This window comes from Oncorhynchus clarkii, chromosome 12 (assembly GCF_045791955.1).
Source record: "Oncorhynchus clarkii lewisi isolate Uvic-CL-2024 chromosome 12, UVic_Ocla_1.0, whole genome shotgun sequence".
In the NCBI taxonomy this organism is placed as follows: Eukaryota; Metazoa; Chordata; class Actinopteri; order Salmoniformes; family Salmonidae; genus Oncorhynchus; species Oncorhynchus clarkii.
This window is the reverse complement of record NC_092158.1, coordinates 66,852,293-66,875,595: the sequence shown is the minus strand read 5'-3', so window position 1 is coordinate 66,875,595 and position 23,303 is coordinate 66,852,293. Positions and strand designations below refer to the sequence as shown.

Genomic DNA, 23,303 nt, shown 5'->3' with positions numbered 1-23,303 from the left:
TCTGTAGTGACGCCTCTAGCACTGAGATGCAGTGCCTTGGACCGCTGCGCCACTCGGGAGCCAAATCAAACATTCATACCAATAACGTTCTGTTGACCTATAGTCATATTATACTGAATGTTAACGCACAGCAAATATAGGAATCCAAATGAACTTTATCTTACCTTAAAGACAGCAGCCACTTCAGTAAACCTGGGACTTCAAACGGAAATCAATAAGGACCTGAACCTTCTTTGTACTGTGTGTGTGTGTGTGTGAATATAGAAGACCTGAGTGTATGTGTACTGTGTTAATATGTCTCTTATCTGGCAAAAGGTGTGCTATGGGACTGAGGGTTAAGGTTAAGGTTACAGGTTTATGGCAACCCTTTGCTGTTTAAAGGCACAGCACCTGAGCTGCCATGGCCATGATGAGGCCAAACACAATGGTAAAGTTACTGTATCATGCTGTCTCAGCATTAGAATAAGACCTATCGGGGCATGTTTTAGACAACAAAATGACATGGACTTAGTTTGTTGCTCCTCTTAATGCTCTTCGTAGCACATACCGTAGTCATCTTTTTTTCTATAGTTGGTTTCTAGACTAGCATGAGAATATTGGAAGAGATGAACTTTATCTGAAGTGGGTTGAGGTTTTATAATTGTAAAATGAGTTACAATCGGAAAAGTTCATTTGGAAAAGCATTTATTGAAAGACGTGTCAATAAAACATTGTTCAATCTAAAAAAGATGTACTAAATATCAAAATGAAACTCTAACTGAAAACATGAACACGTTGAAAAGCACTTTCAGATTTTTCAATTTCATGACATCACTACAGTAACATATTTTCACCACGTGATAGAATTCAGACAAATATTTTTTTTTTTGGTATGAATTTTCTCAATAATCCATATATTACTTCATCTTAGTTTGAATATTACAAAATATATTAGTGCAATTCTAATGAAGAGACCAATATCATCCTGCAGAGCCAAAAACTGCAGCAGCAAAACAGGGCCTGGTTCCATTGACAACAAAACAAACAGATGCAACTTTACCACATCATTTTGCAGCTTTCCGGGCTTGTCCTAGTGAGCACAACAGCGAGGCCAATCTAGTTCACATACTGGTACTACAGTACTTGTAAAACAATACTTAACAGGACATACAGCTATTATATAACTTGCAAAGCATTTTCCCTCTTTACCAAGTATTCACTACCTTCATGGTTAATCAGCAAGCCGACTTTGAATCTTGTATCTAGTCTTGGTTGAAAGATAGCAGATACTAAGTCGTCCTACCTAGTGACCCTCTTGGTAATATATATATATATATATCCTTGTATAAATATTGCTTTATTTTCCGTTCACATTACTTTGACCTGTAGAGGTCAGTAGAGGTCTTTCTACAAAGCTAATAGTTGACTATGTCCCCATCAAGAAACAACCCAACAACCACTAGCCCTAAACTCTGGTGGTTGAAATTCCATCTGGCCTATCAAAGGGACAGGTGATGCTACAATAGTTATTGATTTTTTACCAATGATGTGAATAGGTATGATTATACCTGTCCAATTCTTCCTGGTCAACATAAAGTGCCTAGGTAGACTTAGGGTACAGGGTTAGGGGTCGTTTGTTGACAGAGCCTACTTTCCCTTTTCATATTACAGGTAGAATAAGCGAAATTACATTGCCACGAGCAGCACCACATTTATTGTGATAAGCGAGATGCACGACTCCGCTCTCACACAGTCACACACAGAATCTGCGCATGTGCACGGGTTCGCTTCACACTTGTACAACATGGTAGCCACAAGACCAAAACAGAGGACAAAGTTGAGCCTCGGGCTTCAACACTCTTAGTTGTAGAGGAAATTGACCCACTATGCTGTTTACTTTCTGCGTATACGTCATATCGCTGAGTCTACCTTTAAGTGGTCTAATATCTTAGCTGGTGGAGGAATCTACGTAGTTCCCAGGGAAGAATCCCTCTACTCCGTTGAGCAGTCCCTCACACCAGCCATCTTCATTCCTCTTGATCAGGTAGATGACTTCTCCCTGCAGGAACACCAGGTCTCCAGGCTTCCCTGAGTTGTAGCTGTACAGCGCCACCACTGGGCGGGAAAGTGAATTGCAATGAGACAACCAAGACAAAACACAAATATAGGCCAAATGTTATGGTATGATTTGGTCAGACATTGAATAAGTACTGTAAAAGTATGCATGCAATTCGGGCCATGACGGCATTTAGTAATTTATCTATTGGTGAATACGCATGGAGCACTATCATACCTTTCTCCAAAAAGTCTGCAGGGCCAGTTGTGTCATAATCCGCAGGGGGGGGTAGGGGTGACATGTCGTCATCAAAGCCCACCACGCTGTCGGTAAAAGGTGGAGGAGGAGGGGCTGGGATCACCAGATCTACAGGATTGGACAAAAGTCATATACAGTTGAAGTCGGACGTTTACATACACCTTAGCCAAATACATTTAAACTCTGTTTTTTTGCAATTCCTGACATTTAATCCTAGTAAAAATTCCCTGTCTTAGGTCAGTTAGGATCACCACTTTATTTTAAGAATGTGAAATGGCAGAATAATAGTAGAGAGAATTATTTCTTTCAGCTTTTATTTCTTTCATCACATTCCCAGTGGGTCAGAATTTTACATACACACACACATACACAATTAGTATTTGGTAGCATTGCCTTAAAATGGTTTAACTTGGGTCAAACGTTTCTTGTAGCATTCCACAAGTTTCCACAATAAGTTGGGTGAATTTTGGCCCATTCCTAATGACAAAGCTGGTGTAACTGAGTCAGGTTTGTAGGCCTCCTTGTTCGCACACACCTTTTCAGGTCTGCCCACAAATTTTCTATGGGATTGAGGTCAGGGCTTTGTGATGGCCACTCCAATACCTTGACTTTGTTGTCGTTAAGCCATTTTGCCACAACTTTGGAAGTATGCTTGGGGTCAACGTCCATTTAGAAGACCCATTTGCGACCAAGCTTTAACTTCCTGACTAATGTCTTGAGATGTTGCTTCAATATATCCAGATAATTTTTCTTCCTCATGATGCCATCTATTTTGTGAAATGCACCAGTCCCTCCTGCAGCAAAGCACCCCCACAACATCATGTTGCCACCCCGGTGCTTCACGGTTGGGATGGTGTTCTGCCTCCCCCTTATTCCTCCAAAAATAACAATGGTCATTATGGCCAAACATTTCTATTTTTGTTTCATCAGACCAGAGGACATTTCTCCAAAAAGTACGATATTTGTCCCCATGTGCAGTTGCAAACCGTAGGCTGGCTTTTTTATGGCGGTTTTGGAGTAGTGGCTTCTTCCTTGCTGAGCGGCCTTTCAGGTTATGCCGATATAGGACTCGTTTTACTGTGGATATAGGTACTTTTGTACCTGTTTCCTCCAGCATATTCACAAGGTCCTTTGCTGTTGTTCTGGGATTGATGTACACTTTTCGCACCAAAGTACGTTCATCTCTAGGAGACAGAACACACCTCCTTCCTGAGCAGTATGACGGCTGCGTGGTCCCATGGTGTTTATACTTGCATACTATTGTTTGTACAGATGAACATGATACTTTCAGGCGTTTGGAAATTGCTACCAAGGATGAACCAGACTTGTGGAGGTCTACTGTTTTCTTTAACTGAGGTCTTGGCTGATTTCTTTTCATTTTCCCATGATGTCAAGCAAAGAGGCACTGATTTTGAAGGTAGGCCTTGAAATACATCCACAGGTACACCTCCAATTGACTCAAATGCTGTCAATTAGCCTATCAAAAGCTTCTAAAGCCATGACATCATTTTCTTGAATTTTCCAAGCTGATTAAAAGCACAGTCAACTTAGTGTATGTAAACTTCTGACCCACTGGAATTGTGATACAGTGAATAATAAGTGAAATAATCTGTATGTAAACAATTGTCGGAAAAAATGACTTGTGTCATGCACAAAGTAGATGTCTTAACTGACTTGCCAAAGAGTGGTTGAAAAACAAGTTAATGACTCCAACCTAAGTGTATGTTAACTTCCGTCTTCAACTGTAAACCCAAACTGATGATAGGCTGCACAACTTGCCATACAAGTAATTCAGCATACGTTCCAAAGTGTATCAAAACTATAGCTATACTGCATAACTTGTTCCGAGGACTCTTTAAATCAATTTCCAGTACCTAGCTTATTTGAAACTATTTTCTACACATAAGGTGTTATCTGTCATATTGAAAAACACAAGACATCATATCTATCAAGGGAAAAACAAAGACGTTACCAACCCAGTGTCTGACGGACTTTTAGAGGACAGAATCTGTCCATGGCTTTTACCTTCCAACACAGTAGACTCAACAGCAATAGCAGCAGAAGCAGAAGCAGCCATTTGGACAGAAGTCACCCTCTCACGCCCCCCTCTCCATGGCCTGGAGGGTGTACTGCGGTCGCACACAGTCCCCACTTACCCAGGTGATACAGGCGGGCAGGCAGGCTGGACAGGGGGCTCAGCGACACGGGAGGGGTGACGGGAGGGGGGTATGAAGGGGGAGGGGGGATCATGACTGACCGGTGAGGTCACAGAGGGAGAGGTAGGAATGGGTGATGGAGAAAGATGACATCAGATCAACCAAAAGGGGTCTTTAGCGGGGACTCCACATGTATTTGAATCAATGTTTTATTGGACCTTTATTTAACTAGGCAAGTCAGTTAAGAACAAATGATTTTTTACAACGATGGTCCAAATGCTAATGCTAGCACTAATATGAAGCTAACACAATTGCTTAAGCAAGGCTTGAACTTTCATCATGCATCATAAACCTAAACAACGGTGGTGTAATATTAAACCAGTTTCGCATTAGCCATGTTCAGCTCCTCACGAACTAATGATTGGTATAGTAATACTAAGTCATGAGGCCATATTGGGACTACAGCTGGGGGTAGGACCTGGGATGGGGTAGGTTGCCAAAGTAGCCTTACGTGATTGGATGGTTGGCAGGAAGAGCGAGCGAGTGTAGAGCGAGCGAGAGCTAGGGCCTTTGCGGACCCTAAGGGACATGGAGCGCGAGCTGGTGGGGTGACGACGTAAACAAGACCGTTTGGGCTGCAGAGCTGAGCCGGAGAGAGACAGGTCACAGGTCAAGATCAAGCAGACAGACACAGAGAGAGAGAGAGAGAGAGGAAGACACAGAAGAGTCTAATAACAGAGATAAGGACAAGAAAACACCAAAGATCAGCATCAGCGAGCATGCTCTACATAGAAAGACAGACAGATAGATAAACAAACCTCAGACAGACAGCTAAACAAAACAAATAGATACCAACATTTTAACAAATCAGATCCTTTGCGGCATTAGAAATGGATGTGAGGTCTCATTCTAGAGTCCTTTCAAAACCACTTGTTGAAAGACCATTAAAAGTACAGTGTGACACATTTAGGGCTGGGTGGTCCACCAAACCAACCCGCTCCTTTTACCTTCATCCACCTCATCACTCGGTGGACGGGGAGGGCCAGGGAGCTCCAGGCCCTCACTGGTTGGTGGAGGGAGAGGCTCGTCAGATGGTGGTGGCATAGGAGGCGGGAAGCCGTTCTCTTCAGCCACTAAGAAAATAGTATATTTATGGAAGAGTATCTGCTTCCCTCATCTGATTTAAGTTGATATTCAGCGTTTCATACCGTGTGAAATCAGTAACACAGGCATGCAACTAGGCCATAAAAGTATTTATTTCTTAGTATCACAGTGCAGGCACAAGGTTGTTTGTTCCTGGTTTTCTGCCTCTAGATGTGTTGGCATGTGCATGTCCCTGGGTGTCTCTATGCACACTACGTGTTCTCATTTCCTCTGCTACACTGTGCTGTGCAGTGTGCGTGAGCCGTCTCACAGCGTGGGCAACACAAAAACAAGCGATATTTTCCACCTAGACGTTTGATATTGAGTGTGATATTCATTTTATGACATGTTAATGTACTTTAGTTACTCATACAATACGTTTACAGTCAATTACTAATAGTATGTACGCTGGTTCCAAAAAGTGTATTCATGCTTTACGAAATTCATGATAAAGTGTTATACAGACACTTACCAGTCTCCAGTGGGGGTGGGGCAGGGGGAGGGGGGATGTAGGCTAGGCTGGTATGGGCAGGTTTAGGAGTGCTGGTTGCGGGGGGCAGTGGAGGGGGAGGAGGGACATCCAGAGAGGAGGCAGGCGGCGCCATGGGAGGAGGAGGAGAGGCCGGAGTGGTCATGGCGGCGTCACCATCCTCCATCAGAGACAGGGGCGGTGGTGGGGGCGTGGCCTCCTCCAGCAGGGTGGTGATGATGTCAGAGTCAGGTGACGTGGGCCAGCTGGGGACCACGGGGGGAGGCACGGCCTTGCCGAAGCTGGACCTGTTACAGGAGGGGGAGGGCAAAGTCAAATTAAACTCGGGGGTATATTTCCATGGTCTGGGTGGAGATATTCTACAGGCTACTCTACACACAAAACAGATCCAGAAGCACCTCACTTAACTGAGGTGTCTGAGTACTCGTAAGGAATGGACTGTGTAGTAGTGAGTGTCGAAACTGTTTCAAGGAAGTGTTTTTTTTACCCAATGGAGCGATCATGGAGAGAGGTGAGGGACGCCCCTCGAGACAGAGAGGGGGCTACGGGACACTGGACAGGCTCTGGGTGTGCTCTGGAAGTGCTCCTGCTGAAAAGACACACACAGCCGTAAGCGCCACATAGCATCATCACAAATACTGGCACTTGAACTCACACAGACCAGCTCCATCAACTCACACATAGTGAGAAACATGCAGAAAGCTTCAAATCATGCACATTGACTGAGAGATGTTATCTTCTCTCACTCAACAGTTTAAATATACTACTCAGTGCAAATGATACCCGCATATTTGATTTCTATACTTCCTGGTTTGTTTTTGGCATAATCACATTGTGAAATCTCTGTGATCTTTCTCCTGCCAACAGTAAATCTCCCTCTGGCTGAATGGCATTCAATCCCCTACTGAATGAACACAACAAACATGATTGGACAGGAGGTGTGGTTAGCCATGAATACTGTTTAACCTCCTTCCCCAACCCTACCCACAGCACACACAAATTATTTTAAGGATTTCCTTTGCTGATGTTTTTGGTCTTAAATAAAAGTTAAATAAAGTGTTTTTGTGGGCCACTGAGCATAGAGGACGTGCGGAAAGTAGGCTTCCTGTCTGAATGACTATTTACAGGAAGTGAAACAGCTACAGTTAGACTGACAGTGTGAGAGCAGAGCAGTCAAATGGAGCCAGCAGTGTCAGCATCATACCTGATGGTGCTGCCATGTTTGCGTGTTGACCCTGGTTTCCCCAGCAGCTTACCAGAATCCTGCGAGGAAGTGGTGAGAGAAAGAGAGATAAAAGGGAGAGCAGAGGGAAAAAGAAGAGGTAGTTTATGTGTGTGTGTGCGTGTGTGTGTGTTGTAGATGAGTGAATTGAGTTGGAGCATCAATGAAGCGGCTTAGCCTTGGCAAAACTAATTAGTGCGTCTAGCCATTTTCCCATTGGCCTGCTGGCTGCTTAATCTCTGTGTGTGTGTGTGTGTGTGTGTGTGTGTGCGAGCGTGCGTTGCATCCGTGCATGCTTGTGTGTGTGTGTGCTAATCGAGGTCGGCACTACGCAACAAGCTGCTCCTCTCTAAGTGGATGTGGTGTAGACTAGAGGCACGGTGGTAGAAAATAACGACTGCTGCTGCCTAGCTGCATCAGAAAGGCTCGTTGAGAGGGCCAAGGAAAGCTAACGGAGCCTTTGTCTCCCGCCGTGGTATCCTGGTTTTGAAAAGTCCTTTTCGCCAACTTTGTAATACGTAATTACATTTGCACCTCAGTCATTTCCAACAATACTGCTGAACACTGATTGCAACGTACAGTAGTGTACTGTTTTGTAGCTGTGTAGTAAGACACTTGCAGGGAAAAGTATTTATTTGAACCGTTTACCTTTTTTCAATGGCGTGGGAATGGGAGGTAAAACATGTGTTGTGAGTAATTGCACTTGAACTCGAGAACTCACGTCTCACCTTCATGCCATGTCCCTGTGTGTCCAGGTCCGAGTAGGTGATGGGACTACGCGTGTACTTGGGTTTGGGCTCCTTGCCTGTTGCCGGGGGGATTATTTTGTGACTGCGGGGAACCCTCTTGGCTGTGGTGAAAGCCCCTATCTCTCTCCGGGCCACCTTCTCTCTGTGCATGTCCACTGTCTACAAGACAGGAGGCAGAGGATGTTGCCATCAGGGTATGAACCAATAACACATAATAAAAAAATTAAAAAATTGAACTACAGATAAACATGTGCCATTCTTAATTCCTCCCCTCTGGTAAAACTTTTTCCAAAATACAAAATAAACCATACAGGATGGAATAGCATGGTACCCTTTCTCTGACAACATCATTAGCTCAAAGCTCATTCATGAACGTGGTAATATTGTCAAACTTTCTTTCCTTCCCCAAATAGAGGAAGTTCAAGTGAGCCCTATCATTTAGTATACAGTTGTTAGTGACCCTTCATGGGTGCCAGCAGACAATGGAGGACATCAATCAGAGGTTAGCAGGAAGGAACATTCCATCCCAGCCCCTATGATGCTCTGCGTTGAAGGTCAAAGTTCACACTGTAGCCCCTTAACCCACTCGCCCCTCCATCCCCAACCCCCTCCGCAAGAGACCTGGTTCCGTATGATAATGCTGGGCACGGGGCATGCAGGAATGCCTGGGGTCTGTGCCAGCTTTGGGGACAGTGGGGCTACAGAGAGGGGTAGAGGGGGCAGCGGGGGACAGTTGGGCTGGTGTAAACCTGCAAACCTGCCTTTTTAACAAGGATAACTGTGGATTTCTGCTAACCAGTGGAGGCTCCTCAGAGGAGGAAGGGGAGAACCATCCTCCTCAGTGAATTACAGAAAAATATAAATAGTGAAACACTAAAATTTTGTATCCTTTTTAGATAAAACTAGGCTAAATATATTCACGTCACCAAATAATTGATTAAAACACACTGTTTTACAATGAAGGTCTACAGTAGCCTCAACAGCCACCTGTAGGGTAGCACCATGGTGTAGCCAGAGGACAGCTAGTTTCCGTTCTCCTCTAAGTACATTGACTTCAACACAAAACCTATGAGGCTCGTGGTTCTCACACCTTCCATAGACTTACACAGCAATTATGACAACTTCTGAAGTACGTCCTCCAACCTATCAGAGCTCTTGCCGCATGAACTGACATGTTGTCCATCCAATCAAATGATCAGAGAATGAATCTAGAACTGAAAGCATAAGACACAGCTAGCTAGCACTGCAGCGCATAAAATGAGTAGGTGACTCAATGAGAGAGAAAGACAATAGTTTAACAGTTTTGAACAAATTAATTTCTTCAAAAATGAATAAGAGAGAGAAAGCTAGCTATATTTCAGTTAACTTTTTTGACGCGTTCACTTACTTAGCTAGCAAATGCAGCTAGTTTGTTTAGCCTACTCAAACACCTGGCTCAAACAAAGAGGGATGCTATGTTAGTTAGCTGGCTATGGCTATCAAACACTGGAACTCTTCCAAAGTCAAGGTAAGCCTTTGGTTTTACTAATTTATTGCCACCGGGGCTTGCCAGTGTAACTGCTAAACTGCTTGCTGATGACTGTACACTGTACTGCATGATTGTCACAGGTTTACTAACGCGTTAGTTCTAGTAGCTATGTTGAATATGACAATATTGTGACAACGATGTAGGCTGTGTGTGGCGGTTAACGGTTATGATAAGAAGGTTTTGCTTGGAAAGGTTTCCTTGCCTGGTCCCAGACCGCTGATGTGTTAAGCACTGAAGTCCACAAGCTAAGGGAAAAGGTGAGAGGAGGAGAGGGCATAGATGTGAGAAGGACTATACAATGATCAAAGTGATAATGCTGTTTGTATGTGGCTGCTATGAAAGTGAACCGTGTTTGCATGTGACCAGGGGTGTATTATTTCCGCCAAAAACGTTTCTTAAACAGAGGCAAATGGAACGAAATGGGTATAAACATACCTGAATTTGTCCAATAGAAACTATTGTTTCCAACTGTTGGACTAATGATTACACCCTAGATCAGCTAGATGGAGGCAAGAGTGTACAAGGCGGTATTGAATGTGTTAATGTATGTCACCTTTCAAATTTCTCTCGACCTGTGCACCTACGTTGTAAACTTTCATTCATAGGCTAGGTTGTAGCAACCTCATGATGGGTATATAGAGACAATTTGAGTATCCTGTAGTAACCTAAACCTAGCGATGTTACATTGAGCTGGGTAAATGGAATATGAATGGCAGTCATCCAATACGCTGTAATAGAAATTAGGCCATGCTCATGAAAAAATAATCGTCCTCCCTCCTCGGCACCAACCACCACTGCTGCTAATATACACATGCTTGTGTTCTCTTCCTGAAACTGAATCGGAGCCTAAGACATAAGTTGAGACATGCTAGACATGCTACCTGTCCGATGAGGTTGACAGAGGACTCCATGTGTCTGAGCTGGGAGTTCTGTGCATCCAGCAGCTTGAGGACGTTGGAGGCGAGGTTGCTGATCTGGTAGGCCACACTGGCCAGAGACTGGGTGGTGAAGTTCTTAGTCTCCTCCAGGGCCTTGGCCGCATCTGCACCTGCCTAACGGGAGGGAGAGAGAGAGAGAAAGGGAGAGAAATACAGAGAGAGAGAGAGAGAGAGAGAGACATGGAGAGACTGACAGTCATGAAAAAAATAAATGCATGCATGATGCTCATGGCACAAATGCCAAACAATAGAGTACGATTATGATTAGCCGATGTGTGTATCATGGCGCCGGAAAAGATGGCTGGCATTTTACGCGCTCCTAACCAAATTTGTTTTTTGTGAGTTGTTTGTAACTTATTCTTTAACTTATTCTGTACATAATGTTGCTGCTACCGTCTCTTATGGCCGAAAATAACTTCTGGACATCCGAACAGCGGTTACTCACCACGAACTGGCAGAAGCTTTTTTTTCTTCCTTTAACGAGCCCGACGAGAACGTCATACTGCTTTGTCGGGAACAGGCCCAAATCCCCCTCATTTTTTTTGAAGAGAAGGCAGAGTAAAAGAGGACAGAGGTCGGGCTGTCTTCTGAGAATTCGTAGGCGATCGAATACACCCCCACCGCCTTCCGTTCTACGAGCTAACATGTAATCACTGGAAAATAATATCGACGAGGAAGATTACTACCAACGAGACCAACGAGACATTAAAAACGGTAATATCTTATACTTCACGGAGTTGTGGCAGAACGATGACATAATCAATATAAAGCTAGATGGATATATGCTGTATCGGTGGGAAAGAACAGTGGCGTCTGGTAAGACAAGGGTGGTGGACTATGTATATTTGTAAACAACAGCTGGTGCACGATATCTAAGGAAGTTTCACGGTTTTGTTCGCCTGAGGTAGAGTATCTCATGATAAGCTGTAGACCACACTATCTACCTAGAGAGTTTATCTGTATTTTTCGTAGCTGTCTACAGACCACCACAGACCGATGCTGGCACTAAGACCGCACTCAATGAGCTGTATTCTGCCATAAGCAAACAGGAAAACGCTCATCCAGAGGCGACGCTCCTAGTGGCCGGTGACTTTAATGCAGGGACACTTAAATTAGTTTTACCTCATTTCTATCAGCATGTTAAATATGCAACCAGAGGGAAAACAACTCTAGACCACCTTTACACCACACACAGATACACATACAAAAGCTCTCCCTCGCCCTCCATTTGGCAAATCTGACCATAATTCCATCCTCCTGATTCAAAAGCAGGAAGCACCAGTGACTCAGTCAATAAAAAAAGTGGTCAGATGAAGCAGATGCTAAGCTAGAGGACTGTTTTGCTGACACAGACTGGAAAATGTTTTGGGATTCTTCCGATGGCATTGAGGAATACACCACATCAGTCATTGGCTTCATCAATAAGAGCATCGATGACGTCATCCCCACAGTGACCGTACGTACATAGCCCAACCAGAAGCCATGGATTACAGGCAACATTCGCACTGAGCTAAAGGATAGAGCTGCCGCTTTCAAGGAGTGCAACTCTAACCCGGAAGTTTACAAGAAATCCCGCTATGCCCTCCGACCAACCATCAAACAGGAAAAGCGTCAATACAGGACTAAGATCGAATCGTACTACACCGGCTCTGACGCTCATCGGATGTGGCAGGGCTTGCAAACCATTACAGACTTCAAAGGGAAGCAGAGCCGATAACTGCCCAGTGACACAAGCCTATCAGATGAGCTAAACTACTTCTATGCTCGCTTCGAGGCAAATAACACTGAAACATGCATGAGAGCACCAGCTGTTCCGGACGAGTGTGTGATCATGCTCTCCGCAGCCGATGTGAGTAAGACCTTTAAACAAGTCAACATTCAGAAGGCCGCAGGGCCAGATGGATTACAAGGTCATATACTGTGAGCATGTGCTGACAACTTGCAAGTGTCTTCACTGACATGTTCAACCTCTCTCTGTCCGAGACCCGTAGCACTCACTTCTGTAGCCATGAAGTGTTTGAAAGGCTGGTCATGGCTCACATCAACACCATTATCCCAGAAACCCTAGACCCACTCCAATTTGCATACCACCCTAACAGATCCACAGATTATGCAAATCTCTATTGCACTCCACACTGCCCTTTTCCACCTGGACAAAAGGAACACCTATGTGAGAATGTTATTCATTGACTACAGCTCAGCGTTCAACACCATAGCACCCTCAAAGCTCATCAATAAGCTAAGGACCCTGGGACTAAACACTTCCCTCTGCAACTGGATCCTGGACTTCCTGACAGGCTGCCCCCAGGTGGTAAGGGTAGATAACAACATATTCCACACTGATCCTCAACACAGGGACCCCTCAGGGGTGCGTGCTCAGTCCCCTCCCTGTTCACTCATGTCTGCATGGCCAGGCACGACTCCAACAACATCTTTACGTTTGCCGATGACACAACATTGGTAGGCCTGATCACCGACAACAATGAGACAGCCTATAGGGAGGAGGTCAGAGGCCCGGCCATGTGGTGCCAGGACAACAACCTCTCCCTCAATATGATCAAGACAAAGGAAATGATTGTGGACTACAGGAAAAGGAGGACCGTGTACGCCCCCATTCTCATCGATGGGGCTGTAGTAGAGCAGATTGAGAGTTTCAAGTTCCTTGGTGTCCACATCACCAACACACCAAGCACACCAAGACAGTCATGAAGAGGGCATGACAAAACCTATTCCCCCTCAGGAGACTGAAAATATTTGGCATGGGTCCTCAGATCCTCAAAAGGTTCTACAGCTGCACCATCGAGAGCATCCTGACTGGTTGCATCACAGCCTGGTATGGCAACTGCTCGGCCTCTGATTGCAAGGCAGACCGTACGGCACAGTACGGTGCCACCCCACGGCAAAGACTCCAGCCACCTTGGTCATAGACTGTTCTCTCTGCTACCGCACAGCAAGCGGTATCGGAGCTACAAGTCTAGATCCAAGAGGCTTCTAAACAGTTTCTACCCCCAAACCATAAGACTCCTGAACATCTAATCAAATGGCTACCCAGACTATTTGAAGTGCCCACCCCACCCCCATCTCCCATTTTACGACACTGCTACTCTCTGTTATTATCTATGCATAGTCACTTTCATAACTCTACCTACATGTAGATATTACCTCAATTACCTCGACTAACCGGTTCCCCCGCACATTGACTCTGTACCGGTACCCCCCTGTATATAGTCTCGCTATTGTTAATTACTGCTGCTCTTTAATTACTTGTTCCTTGTATTTCTTTTTCTTATTTGTAATTTTTTAAACTGCATTGTTAGTTAGGGGCTTGTAAGTAAGCATTTCATATTCTACACATGTTGTATTCAGCGCATGTGACTAATACAATTTTATTTTATTTGATCACTTGGGGATCATTAACAATCATGATAATAGTAGCATCTCATTTTGAAATTGACAATGTGGGATGACATTTTTCAGAGTTATGAGTCATATGACGCTGTTGAAGTGTCTGAGAAGAGCAGTGAAATCAGACCTCTCACTTCCTCCTCACACAGTAGAATTCCTTCCTGTTCTAATTCTTCTATAATATCGAAACACACAGCTCAGTGCTAAACACAATACCCCCTTTTTTAGATGCCCAGTGAAAGCACATATTTACTAGCCTGGAAGAAACAGCCTTCACAGTTCTATTTCATTTCATGGTGAACGTACACAGCAATTTCTCCAGTGTTAAATCAACTCTGACAGTGTTACATTTAACACTGGGCATGTGTCGTTACAGGTCCACACATTTGTGCGTTAAATTAACAATGAGCTTAGTGCTGACGCTGTTACACTTTGTCAGTGATGGGGCATTAACACTTTCAGTGTCGTGCAATAACACCTCACAAAGCATTTCTAACACCAGGAAGTGTATATAGTTTACACCAATGGTGTTATGCAATAACACCTCACAAAGCATTTCTAACACCAGGAAGTGTATATAGTTTACACCAATGGTGTTATGCAATAACACCTCAAATAGCATTTTTAACCATCACACTAAAAGGTCTGTATCTCTTGACAAGGTCATTTCATGTTGGACATTATAACATTATTTACAAGTCGTTAATGCCACCTGCTCTTATGTAAGGTTTTACAAAGACTTCAGAACTGTCAGCAGACGCGCTCAGACTTTAATTAAAAATGTTTTTAATTTCACCTTTATTTAACCAGGTAGGCCAGTTGAGAACAAGCTCTCATTTACTGTAACCTGGCCAAGATAAAGCAAAGCAGTGCGACACAAACAACAACACAGAGTTACACATGGAATAAACAAACGTACAGTCAATAACACAATAGATGTAAAAAAATATATATATATGTTTTACATAAACATAGACCACTTAAATGATACAACACTTCTACTCACGGGTGGCTAAAACTAAATAATTCAAAGCCACGCCGCCCACGACCCCAATATAATTTCACACTGTGCGTTGCCTTTTTGAGTGAATTATAGAGTTACCACCCATGACTGTACTTGTTAGTGACAGGGACATGATTGTTGAATTCGTTCATTCGTTCATTCTCAGTCCTGTAGACTTCACCGAGTTCCTACTGCTAAACTGTTTATGACAATATGTTACATACATACACATAAGGTCTTACTTTGATGGCCATGTTTTACCCCAACACAGTGGTGTTACAAACCTACTGGTTTACGGGCCACATCAGGCCTGCAAGTCACATTATGCTGCTTGCAAAGTGATATGTAATTCCCATTGGAATCCAGCCAGAGTTAGGGCAGCCAACAGTTGTAATTTTTATTCACCTGCAATCTGCATTAAGAATGACTGCCAGGGTTAGGAAAATTGATAAAAGAGCCTACCTATACCATTTAAACTGGAACAACTATTTCAGTGATTGGATTCGTTTAGAAAAATGTATGCAATTTATCTTTGTGTAGCATAAGATGAATCAATCAATATCTGTTCAAAAACACAGGTATTAAAAACAATCCCAAATAATCGAGCTGCAGTAGAGCATGCTGGGAAATCGCATAATGTTGGTTTGGTTTTGATGTGAACGTTTTACTCTACACCAAGAAAATCGGACAGAATCAGACATACACTCAACCCTGGTTCTTAACATTAACACTGGGGTTATGTTACACCACTGAGAGTTAATTTCACTCCTGAAATAAAACCTTACACTGAAAAATCAACACTTATGTAACATTGTCCAATTTGTTGTGTTGCGATCAGACATGTTCCAGCAGGCTACTTCAGTATTTAGAGCATCACCTAACAACTTGGTTGACAATAGGCTGCACAGCATGGGGAAGTAGAGCCTGCCCTTATATGTGCACTCCTTCACTGTCACATAGAAATGGGCACATAATGCATGCTCACTTCTAACACGCAGATGCACAGAGACTTCCTGTGTTACTTTCTGTGCTCAGATGAACTCTATTTCTCTCTCACACTCAAATGCCGATGGAGAGACACGTCACACACAGACACAACCAATTAGGATGCACTCAGTTGTGGTTCTCTTCATCTCGAAATCCTCTCTTTACACTGAAATATTTGAAGGAGGTGGGTGTCACCGGAAGTGCACTTCGTCTTGCTCATCTGTTCACACTAGATTAGAATTCACACTAGATTAGAATACAAGCACAGAAATGCTCTTTGTCAATTTCGTAAAGCTTTCTAAACTAGTGTGAGTACTTCTGACTACGTAAACTAATCTGTTCCTCTTTCTTTGACAGGAATGTTTCTTAATATACACTGAACAAAAATATAAACGAAGCATGCAACAATTTCAACATTTTACTGAGTTACAGTTATTATAAGGAAATCAGTCAATTGAAATAAATTCATTAGGCCCTAATCTATGGATTTCATGACTGGGTATGCATCTGGTATGCATCTGATACAGATATGCATCTGTTGGTCACAGATACCTTTTTTCTTTTAAGTAGGGGCGCGGATCAGAACACCATTCAGTATCTGGTGGGACCACCATTTGTCTCATGCAGCCCGACACATCCTCGCATAGAGTTGATCAGGCTGTGGATTGTGGCCTGTGGAATGTTGTCCCACTCCTCTTCAATGGCTGTGCGAAGTTGCTGGATATTGTCAGGAACTGGAACAAGCTGTCATGCATGTCGATCCAGAGCATCCCAGACATGCTCAATGTGTGACAGGTCTGGTGAGAATGTAGGCCATGGCAGAACTGGAAAATGTTCCGCTTCCAGGAATTGTGTACAGATCTTTCCGACACGGGGCTGTGTATTATCATGCTGAAACATGAGGTGATGGCGGCAGATGAATGGCACGACAATGGGCCTCAGGATCTTGTCACGGTATCTCTGTGCATTCAAATTGCCATCGATAAAATGCAATTGTGATTTTTGTCCGTAGCTTATCCCTGACCATACCATAACCCCACTCCCACCATGGGGCACTCTGTTCACAAAGTTCACATCAGCAAACCGCTTGCTCACACGATGCCATACACGTGGTTTGTAGTTGTGAGACCGGTTGGACGTACTACCAAATTCTCTAAAATGACGTTGAAGGCGGCTTATGGTAGAGAAATTAACATTGCATTCTCTGGCAACAGCTCTGGTGAAGATTTCTGTAGTCAGCATGCCAATTGCACGTTCCCTCAAAACTAGCATTGTGTTGTGTGACAAAACTGCACATTTTAGAGTGGCATTTTATTGTCCCAAGCACAAGGTGCACTTGTGTATTGATCAAGCTGTTTAATCAGCTTCTTGATATGCCACACCTGTCCGGTGGATGGATTATCTTGGCAAAGGAGAAATGCTAAAGTGCCAAAATGTCCCTCCATCCACCCTCTGTGACTTCTAGGAAGATTTTAACCCGCTAATCGCAGAACATACTCCCAGGTTTTCACCATGATTGTAAAGCCCTTTTGCGTTGCTTTGACAAAGTTATTTCTGAAGATTATTATTTATTTCATGTGATTAGTGATTAATTTAAGTCTGTGTTTTCAACCCTGTTAGCCATAAATAGACATGTTTTAACAATTTAAAGTTTGTAGTGAATCTTGCATTCAATTGTCCCTCCATGTTGCACACAATACGCTTCCATTCCCCTTGTCACAAAGGGATTCATGGCTGATTTAACTAATAATTACCAGTTGGAGGGCCGTTCAAGTGGATTTTTCCCAGATGTGGTAAATTCCCATTTCCCACTTGGTTACGAACGCACCATAACACTGCTAAAACTCCACTGTAGAGCTGTATAGTAGTAAAGTAATAGTATAAACACTAATTGGAAGCACAAGACACAGACCTACACTTTGACATATTGTGGACCGTTGTACAGTTTTCATTTAAATCAAGCACAGCATTTTTTCCCCATTATTTAACTACGCTGAAGAGAGGCCCATACTATAGTAATTTTCTTTATCTATTGAGATTGGTCAATATGTAAAGAGTAACTTAAGAAGCTGAATTAGGAACCACTTTGGCCACGTGCTAGACTACACTCTTAGAATTAGTGGTGATTCGAGGAACCCTGGAGATTCTAGTCAATGGTTCATATTTGCACATTTGGTTACTTGATGGGTTCTTGGAGGAACCTTGAATGGTTCAGCGTAGCATGGCATTTATGGAGGAACCCTTGAGTGGAGATATATACACTGCTCAAAAAAATAAAGGGAACACTTAAACAACACAATGTAACTCCAAGTCAATCACACTTCTGTGAAATCAAACTGTCCAATTAGGAAGCAACACTGATTGACAATAAATTTCACATGCTGTTGTGCAAATGGAATAGACAACAGGTGGAAATTCTAGGCAATTAGCAAGACACCCCCAATAAAGGAGTGGTTCTGCAGGTGGTGACCAGACCACTTCTCAGTTCCTATGCTTCCTGGCTGATGTTTTGGTCACTTTTGAATGCTGGCGGTGCTTTCACCCTAGTGGTAGCATAAGACGGAGTCTACAACCCACACAAGTGGCTCAGGTAGTGCAGCTCATCCAGGGTGGCACATCAATGCGAGCTGTGGCAAGAAGGTTTGCTGTGTCTGTCAGTGTAGTGTCCAGAGCATGAAGGCGCTACCAGGAGACAGGCCAGTACATCAGGAGACGTGGAGGAGGCCGTAGGAGGGCAACAACCCAGCAGCAGGACCGCTACCTCCGCCTTTTTGCAAGGAGGAGCACTGCCAGAGCCCTGAAAAATGACCTCTAGCAGGCCACAAATGCGCATGTGTCTGCTCAAACAGTCAGAAACAGACTCCATGAGGGTGGTATGAGGGCCCGACGTCCACAGGTGGGGGTTGTGCTTACAGCCCAACACCGTGAGGGACGTTTGGCATTTGCCAGAGAACACCAAGATTGGCAAATTCGCCACTGGCGCCCTGTGCTCTTCACAGATGAAAGCAGGTTCACACTGAGCACATGTGACAGACGTGACAGAGTCTGGAGACGCCGTGGAGAACATTCTGCTGCCTGCAACATCCTCCAGCATGACCGGTTTGGCAGTGGGTCAGTCATGGTGTGGGGTGGCATTTCTTTGGGGGGCCGCATAGCCCTCCATGTGCTCGCCAGAGGTAGCCTGACTGCCATTAGGTACCGAGATGAGATCCTCAGACCCCTTGTGAGACCATATGCTGGTGCGGTTGGCCCTGGGTTCCTCCTAATGGAAGACAATGCTAGACCTCATGTTGCTGGAGTGTGTCAGCAGTTCCTGCAAGAGGAAGGCATTGATGCTATGGACTGGCCCGCCCGTTCCACAGACCTGAATCAAATTGAGCACATCTGGGACATCATGTCTCGCTCCATCCACCAACGCCACGTTGCACCACAGACTGTCCAGGAGTTGGCGGATGCTTTAGTCCAGGTCTGGGAGGAGATCCCTCAGGAGACCATCCGCCACCTCATCAGGAGCATGCCCAGGCGTTGTAGGGAGGTCATACAGGCATGTGGAGGCCACACACACTACTGAGCCTCATTTTGACTTGTTTTAAGGACATTACATCAAAGTTGGATCAGCCTGTAGTGTGGTTTTCCACTTTAATTTTGAGTGTGACTCCAAATCCAGACCTCCATGGGTTGACAAATTTGATTTCCATTGATACATTTTATGTGATTTTGTTGTCAGCACATTCAATTATGTAAAGAAAAAAGTACTTAATAAGAATATTTCATTCATTCTAGATCTAGGATGTGTTATTTTAGTGTTCCAGCCAAGTTGCATGTGCGAGCGTTGCAAAATAAACGTACACATACATGTTATTCAATAATTTAATCCAAACTGCTCGCTTGAGTCAACAAGCATCTGGTAGCCAGAACATGATTTTGTGTGAATCAAAATGGGTCAAAATTTTACTAAGATCCAGAAAAAAAAAGACCTTGTGCATTTCAAGTAAAATAACAACCCAATGTTTATATCCCAGGACAAATTATCTAGCAACAAGCTAGCTAGCTAAATGACCATGAATGTCTCATGTGTTTCAACTTGTCCCCAAATTAACATAGTTGGTTCAGAGTTCGTTTTGATATTTCAACCTGCCTGTCCTGATCACATTTTTTGTCGATGGGCAAAATCAACATGTGCTCATGTGCCGGGTCTAGTCAGCATGTTTGAGTAAATGTCATTCCTGTTCATCTGTTCTATTGTATTGTTATCACATGTTAAGGTTGAACACTAGCAGTTGTATAGCTTCAATGAGGCTAACAGAGTTATGAGCCTATGTAAATCCCAAAGTTGGGGTAGTTACCACTTTATTACTGTATGAACTCAGCAAAGTTAATATATTATATTACAATATGTGTAATATGCATACATATTCAAGGGACATTTTAATTTGCAGTTTACAAACTTAACATTATGAACAGGAATGACATCTACGCTAACATGTGACGAAAAATAACAATCGGAAAGCCACGACTCCAATCTGATAGGCTGCCACACCTACAATGTATTTCGTTTTAAAAAGGTGGAACGCCTCCCATCACAAAAAGGTCCCGGTTTGAATCTTTACACAGGGGTTCCTCTAAGACCTTTTTCAGAGGGGTTCCTCAAGGAACCTTTTTAAACTGGAAAGGTTCTGCCGGTGTGGTGACCCAAAAGGTTATTCCAGGCACCTTTACATCTAAGAGCGTACACTCTTTGAAAAAAAGGTTCCATCGCAAACCTAAAATGATTCTTTGACTGTCCCCATAGCAGAACCCTTTGAAGAACCCATCTTGGTTCCAGGTAGAACCCTTTCCACAGAGGGTTCTACCTGGAACAAAAAAGGGTTCTACCTGGAACCAAAAAGAGTTCTCCAAAGGGACAGTTGGCACTATGCATTGAGGCAGGTAGCGTTCTCCTAGCATCCTCCAAACCCAGAATCATACTAGCTACGGTATAATTTAGGCCGTGTCCTAAATGGATGTCTGCACTAAACTTCCATCTCACCTGCAGGTAGTTATTCTCGCAGTATTCGGCCACGTTCATCAGGTTGTTGTAGTTGTCCAACAGGGCTTGTCTCGCCGGCGCAGCCTCTTGGAAGATGTGTGTAATTTCATCAGTACAGCGTTGGTCCTTCATGACGACCCTTTTCTCGCAACTCTCTTCCTTGGAAACCCGTGGCGACTTCAACCTCTCCGCGAGACCCTTGTGGGAACTTGTTAGCTGAAAAAATAATCACTTTATAAGTCCACCACTCAGAGACATCATCACTTTGCAGAAGCAGTACCAAAAGTAGGGCTGGAGAATCTCCCGACTTGCGTTACCAAAAAAAGAGAAGCTGTTTTACTTACCACTTGGCTGTGTGTGTCGTGTAGCTCACTTGATCTTCCTCTTTCTGCAACGCCTTGACATTTTGCAAGGCGTAGCTGCTGATGGTGTGTGCAACGCAACGCAAAAAGCCTTTGATGTTGTATCTATGTGAACCTGCCGCGGAATATCACTGCGCATAATAAATAGGCCTAATGTATGGAATTGATCCCTAAATTACCTCCTTAAAACCAGTGAGTAATGGCAATCAATCTTTTTTTAAAGGTATGCATGTCAGTTTAGCCTACGGTAAAACATGTCTTAAATGAAAAAGTAATAGGCTACGAGCTGTCTGTCGGCGTCAGTGTCCGCATTGACATCCAGGCTAATGCATGCAGCACTAGTGCCACCTATTGGCCATAAGGCAAAAATCCAATAGGGTAGGCTATTACATACGTTTTTTGACACACATTCCTACATCATGAGCACACTTTATTAACACACTTTATTTCTTTAGCTAAGATTTAGACAAATTGGACGTAAAGACAATCATACATTTCACAAAATGATTTGTTCAAAATAACTCAAAGAAATCTCATCAAGTGGCAAGCAGATTTCTAGTATTTGGCTACTTTTGGTCTTACTGTGCGCCAAGTATACTTCAACAGCACTATCAAAACAAATACCCCAGTCATCCCCCCGTAGCAGAGGAGAATAATCCTCAGGGCATAGAGCGACTCAGGGTCAGAGAGCAGACGCTTGCGGCCCAGACGGTAGTAAACCCCCAGCCTGATCTCAGCAGCCCTCTTCCCCTGGATCCAGCAGTAGTAGGACCCTCTGTCGTCCTGTGTTGCTGGGCTGAAGTGCAGGTGGTGGCCTGTGTCTATGAACAGACGGAAGGTCACGTTCAGACCCTCCATGTACTGGGAGCGATACAGAGGCCTAGAGCCTTGGTCCCAGGCTACCGCATGCTGAGGTTTGGCTCCAGGGCAGGAGAGGATGAGTGGGGTGTCCACTGGGTGGTTGTGGTAGTAGACAGGGACCCCATTAGCTGCTGGCTCGTTGTAGCCAGGGAACTCCAGCAGGGCCTGGTGTTCTGGCTGGGCGATGGACTTGGGGGGGCAGGGGACCTGGCAGCTCCGCACCCCCAGCTCTGCCCCCTGGTGGTTGGTCTGGGTGAGGCCAAACCGTTGGGGTACAGCGGAGGAGCCGCAAGAGGCCACCGTCTGAGATGTCCACCTGTAGCGCACGTGGAGGTAGTCGCTCTTCACGTAGCAGAGTCCTACGCGGGTCTGCTCACCCCGCACGCCACAGCGGTCGCACACAGACCACGGCCAGAAGCTGGTGAACACCTGGTAGAGTGGAAGATCCTGGTTGGATCTCGAAGCTGCCCTCGCCGCCACTGCTGCTGCTCTCCCCCGTCTCTGGGCACGACTCCACGGAAAGGACACCCTGTGAGCCTCTTGGACGTCCACGTCATAACCATAGAAGAAGTCCCCCTTGGTCGTCCCACAGAGGTAGTGGCCAGAGTCTTCCTCCTGGGCCCTAAAGATGAGCAGGCTGAAGAGGCGGATGGAGAACCTACTCCGGAGGTCCCCTCCCCGGCCCACTTTGGATGAGTCCACCACAGAGGTGCCCTGGAAGTCAGTGAGGGCCCTGGTGTCCGGGCTGCCCAGCTTTTTCTGGTAGTACCACACCACAGAGTGGACCTCCTCAGGCTTACAGTGACAGGGCAGCTCTACGGTCATGTCAACCAAATAGGCAGCATTGTCAAACACAAGGAAGGCAGGACAGGCCCTACTGGCAAAAATGTCCTCCTTGTCTTCAGGGGCCTCATAGGTAGACAGTAGGGAGAAAGAGAGGGTCTGGAGGAGGAGTAGCAACAGGGACATGTGTTTTAAAGGGATCATCATGTCGCTAGCCCCATCGTTGTCATCTTCAAGTTATCCTTAGCCTATCTAGATATGCTATGAAAGGGCCATTACGTATTCTAGAATGTTCAGAGATCCACAAAGAGATTATCTGGTTACCATGGTAGCTATTGTCATTTCACTTTGACA

General features: G+C 44.5%; 2 protein-coding genes across 3 annotated transcripts; both read right to left on the bottom strand.

The window, feature by feature from the left end:
- Positions 1 to 671: 671 nt before the first annotated feature.
- LOC139421077 (ABI gene family member 3-like) lies at positions 672 to 21,630 on the bottom strand. Of its 2 annotated transcripts, XM_071171600.1 has the most exons (10): positions 21,288 to 21,630; positions 20,944 to 21,159; positions 10,463 to 10,633; positions 8,033 to 8,212; positions 7,287 to 7,345; positions 6,570 to 6,671; positions 6,065 to 6,369; positions 5,457 to 5,582; positions 2,273 to 2,401; positions 672 to 2,094 (listed from the first exon to the last, which is right to left on the bottom strand). In XM_071171600.1, exons 2-10 carry the CDS (start codon positions 21,073 to 21,075, stop codon positions 1,928 to 1,930), a joined length of 1,371 nt encoding a protein of 456 aa, XP_071027701.1. In that variant the 5' UTR covers positions 21,076 to 21,159; positions 21,288 to 21,630; the 3' UTR covers positions 672 to 1,927. The 2 variants fall into 2 exon arrangements, with proteins under 2 accessions (XP_071027701.1, XP_071027700.1); XM_071171599.1 differs by lacking the exon at positions 21,288 to 21,630 and having other exon boundaries at positions 20,944 to 21,285.
- A 136-nt stretch (positions 21,631 to 21,766) lies between these two features.
- On the bottom strand, positions 21,767 to 23,156 carry LOC139421075 (Ig-like V-type domain-containing protein FAM187A). Its single transcript, XM_071171594.1, has one exon. It carries the CDS (start codon positions 23,154 to 23,156, stop codon positions 21,861 to 21,863), a length of 1,296 nt encoding a protein of 431 aa, XP_071027695.1. The 3' UTR covers positions 21,767 to 21,860.
- Between the last annotated feature and the right edge of the window lie 147 nt (positions 23,157 to 23,303).

Coding starts and splice junctions, on each gene's coding strand:
- LOC139421077 (XM_071171600.1), bottom strand. CDS start 21,075: ATGAAGGACCAACGCTGTACTGATGAAATTACACACATCTTCCAAGAG. Junction 6,672..7,286: donor AAACATGGCAGCACCATCAG/GTATGATGCTGA, acceptor GTGTCTTTTCAG/CAGGAGCACTTCCAGAGCAC. Junction 6,370..6,569: donor CTCCATGATCGCTCCATTGG/GTAAAAAAAACA, acceptor CTCCTGTAACAG/GTCCAGCTTCGGCAAGGCCG.
- LOC139421075 (XM_071171594.1), bottom strand. CDS start 23,156: ATGATGATCCCTTTAAAACACATGTCCCTGTTGCTACTCCTCCTCCAG.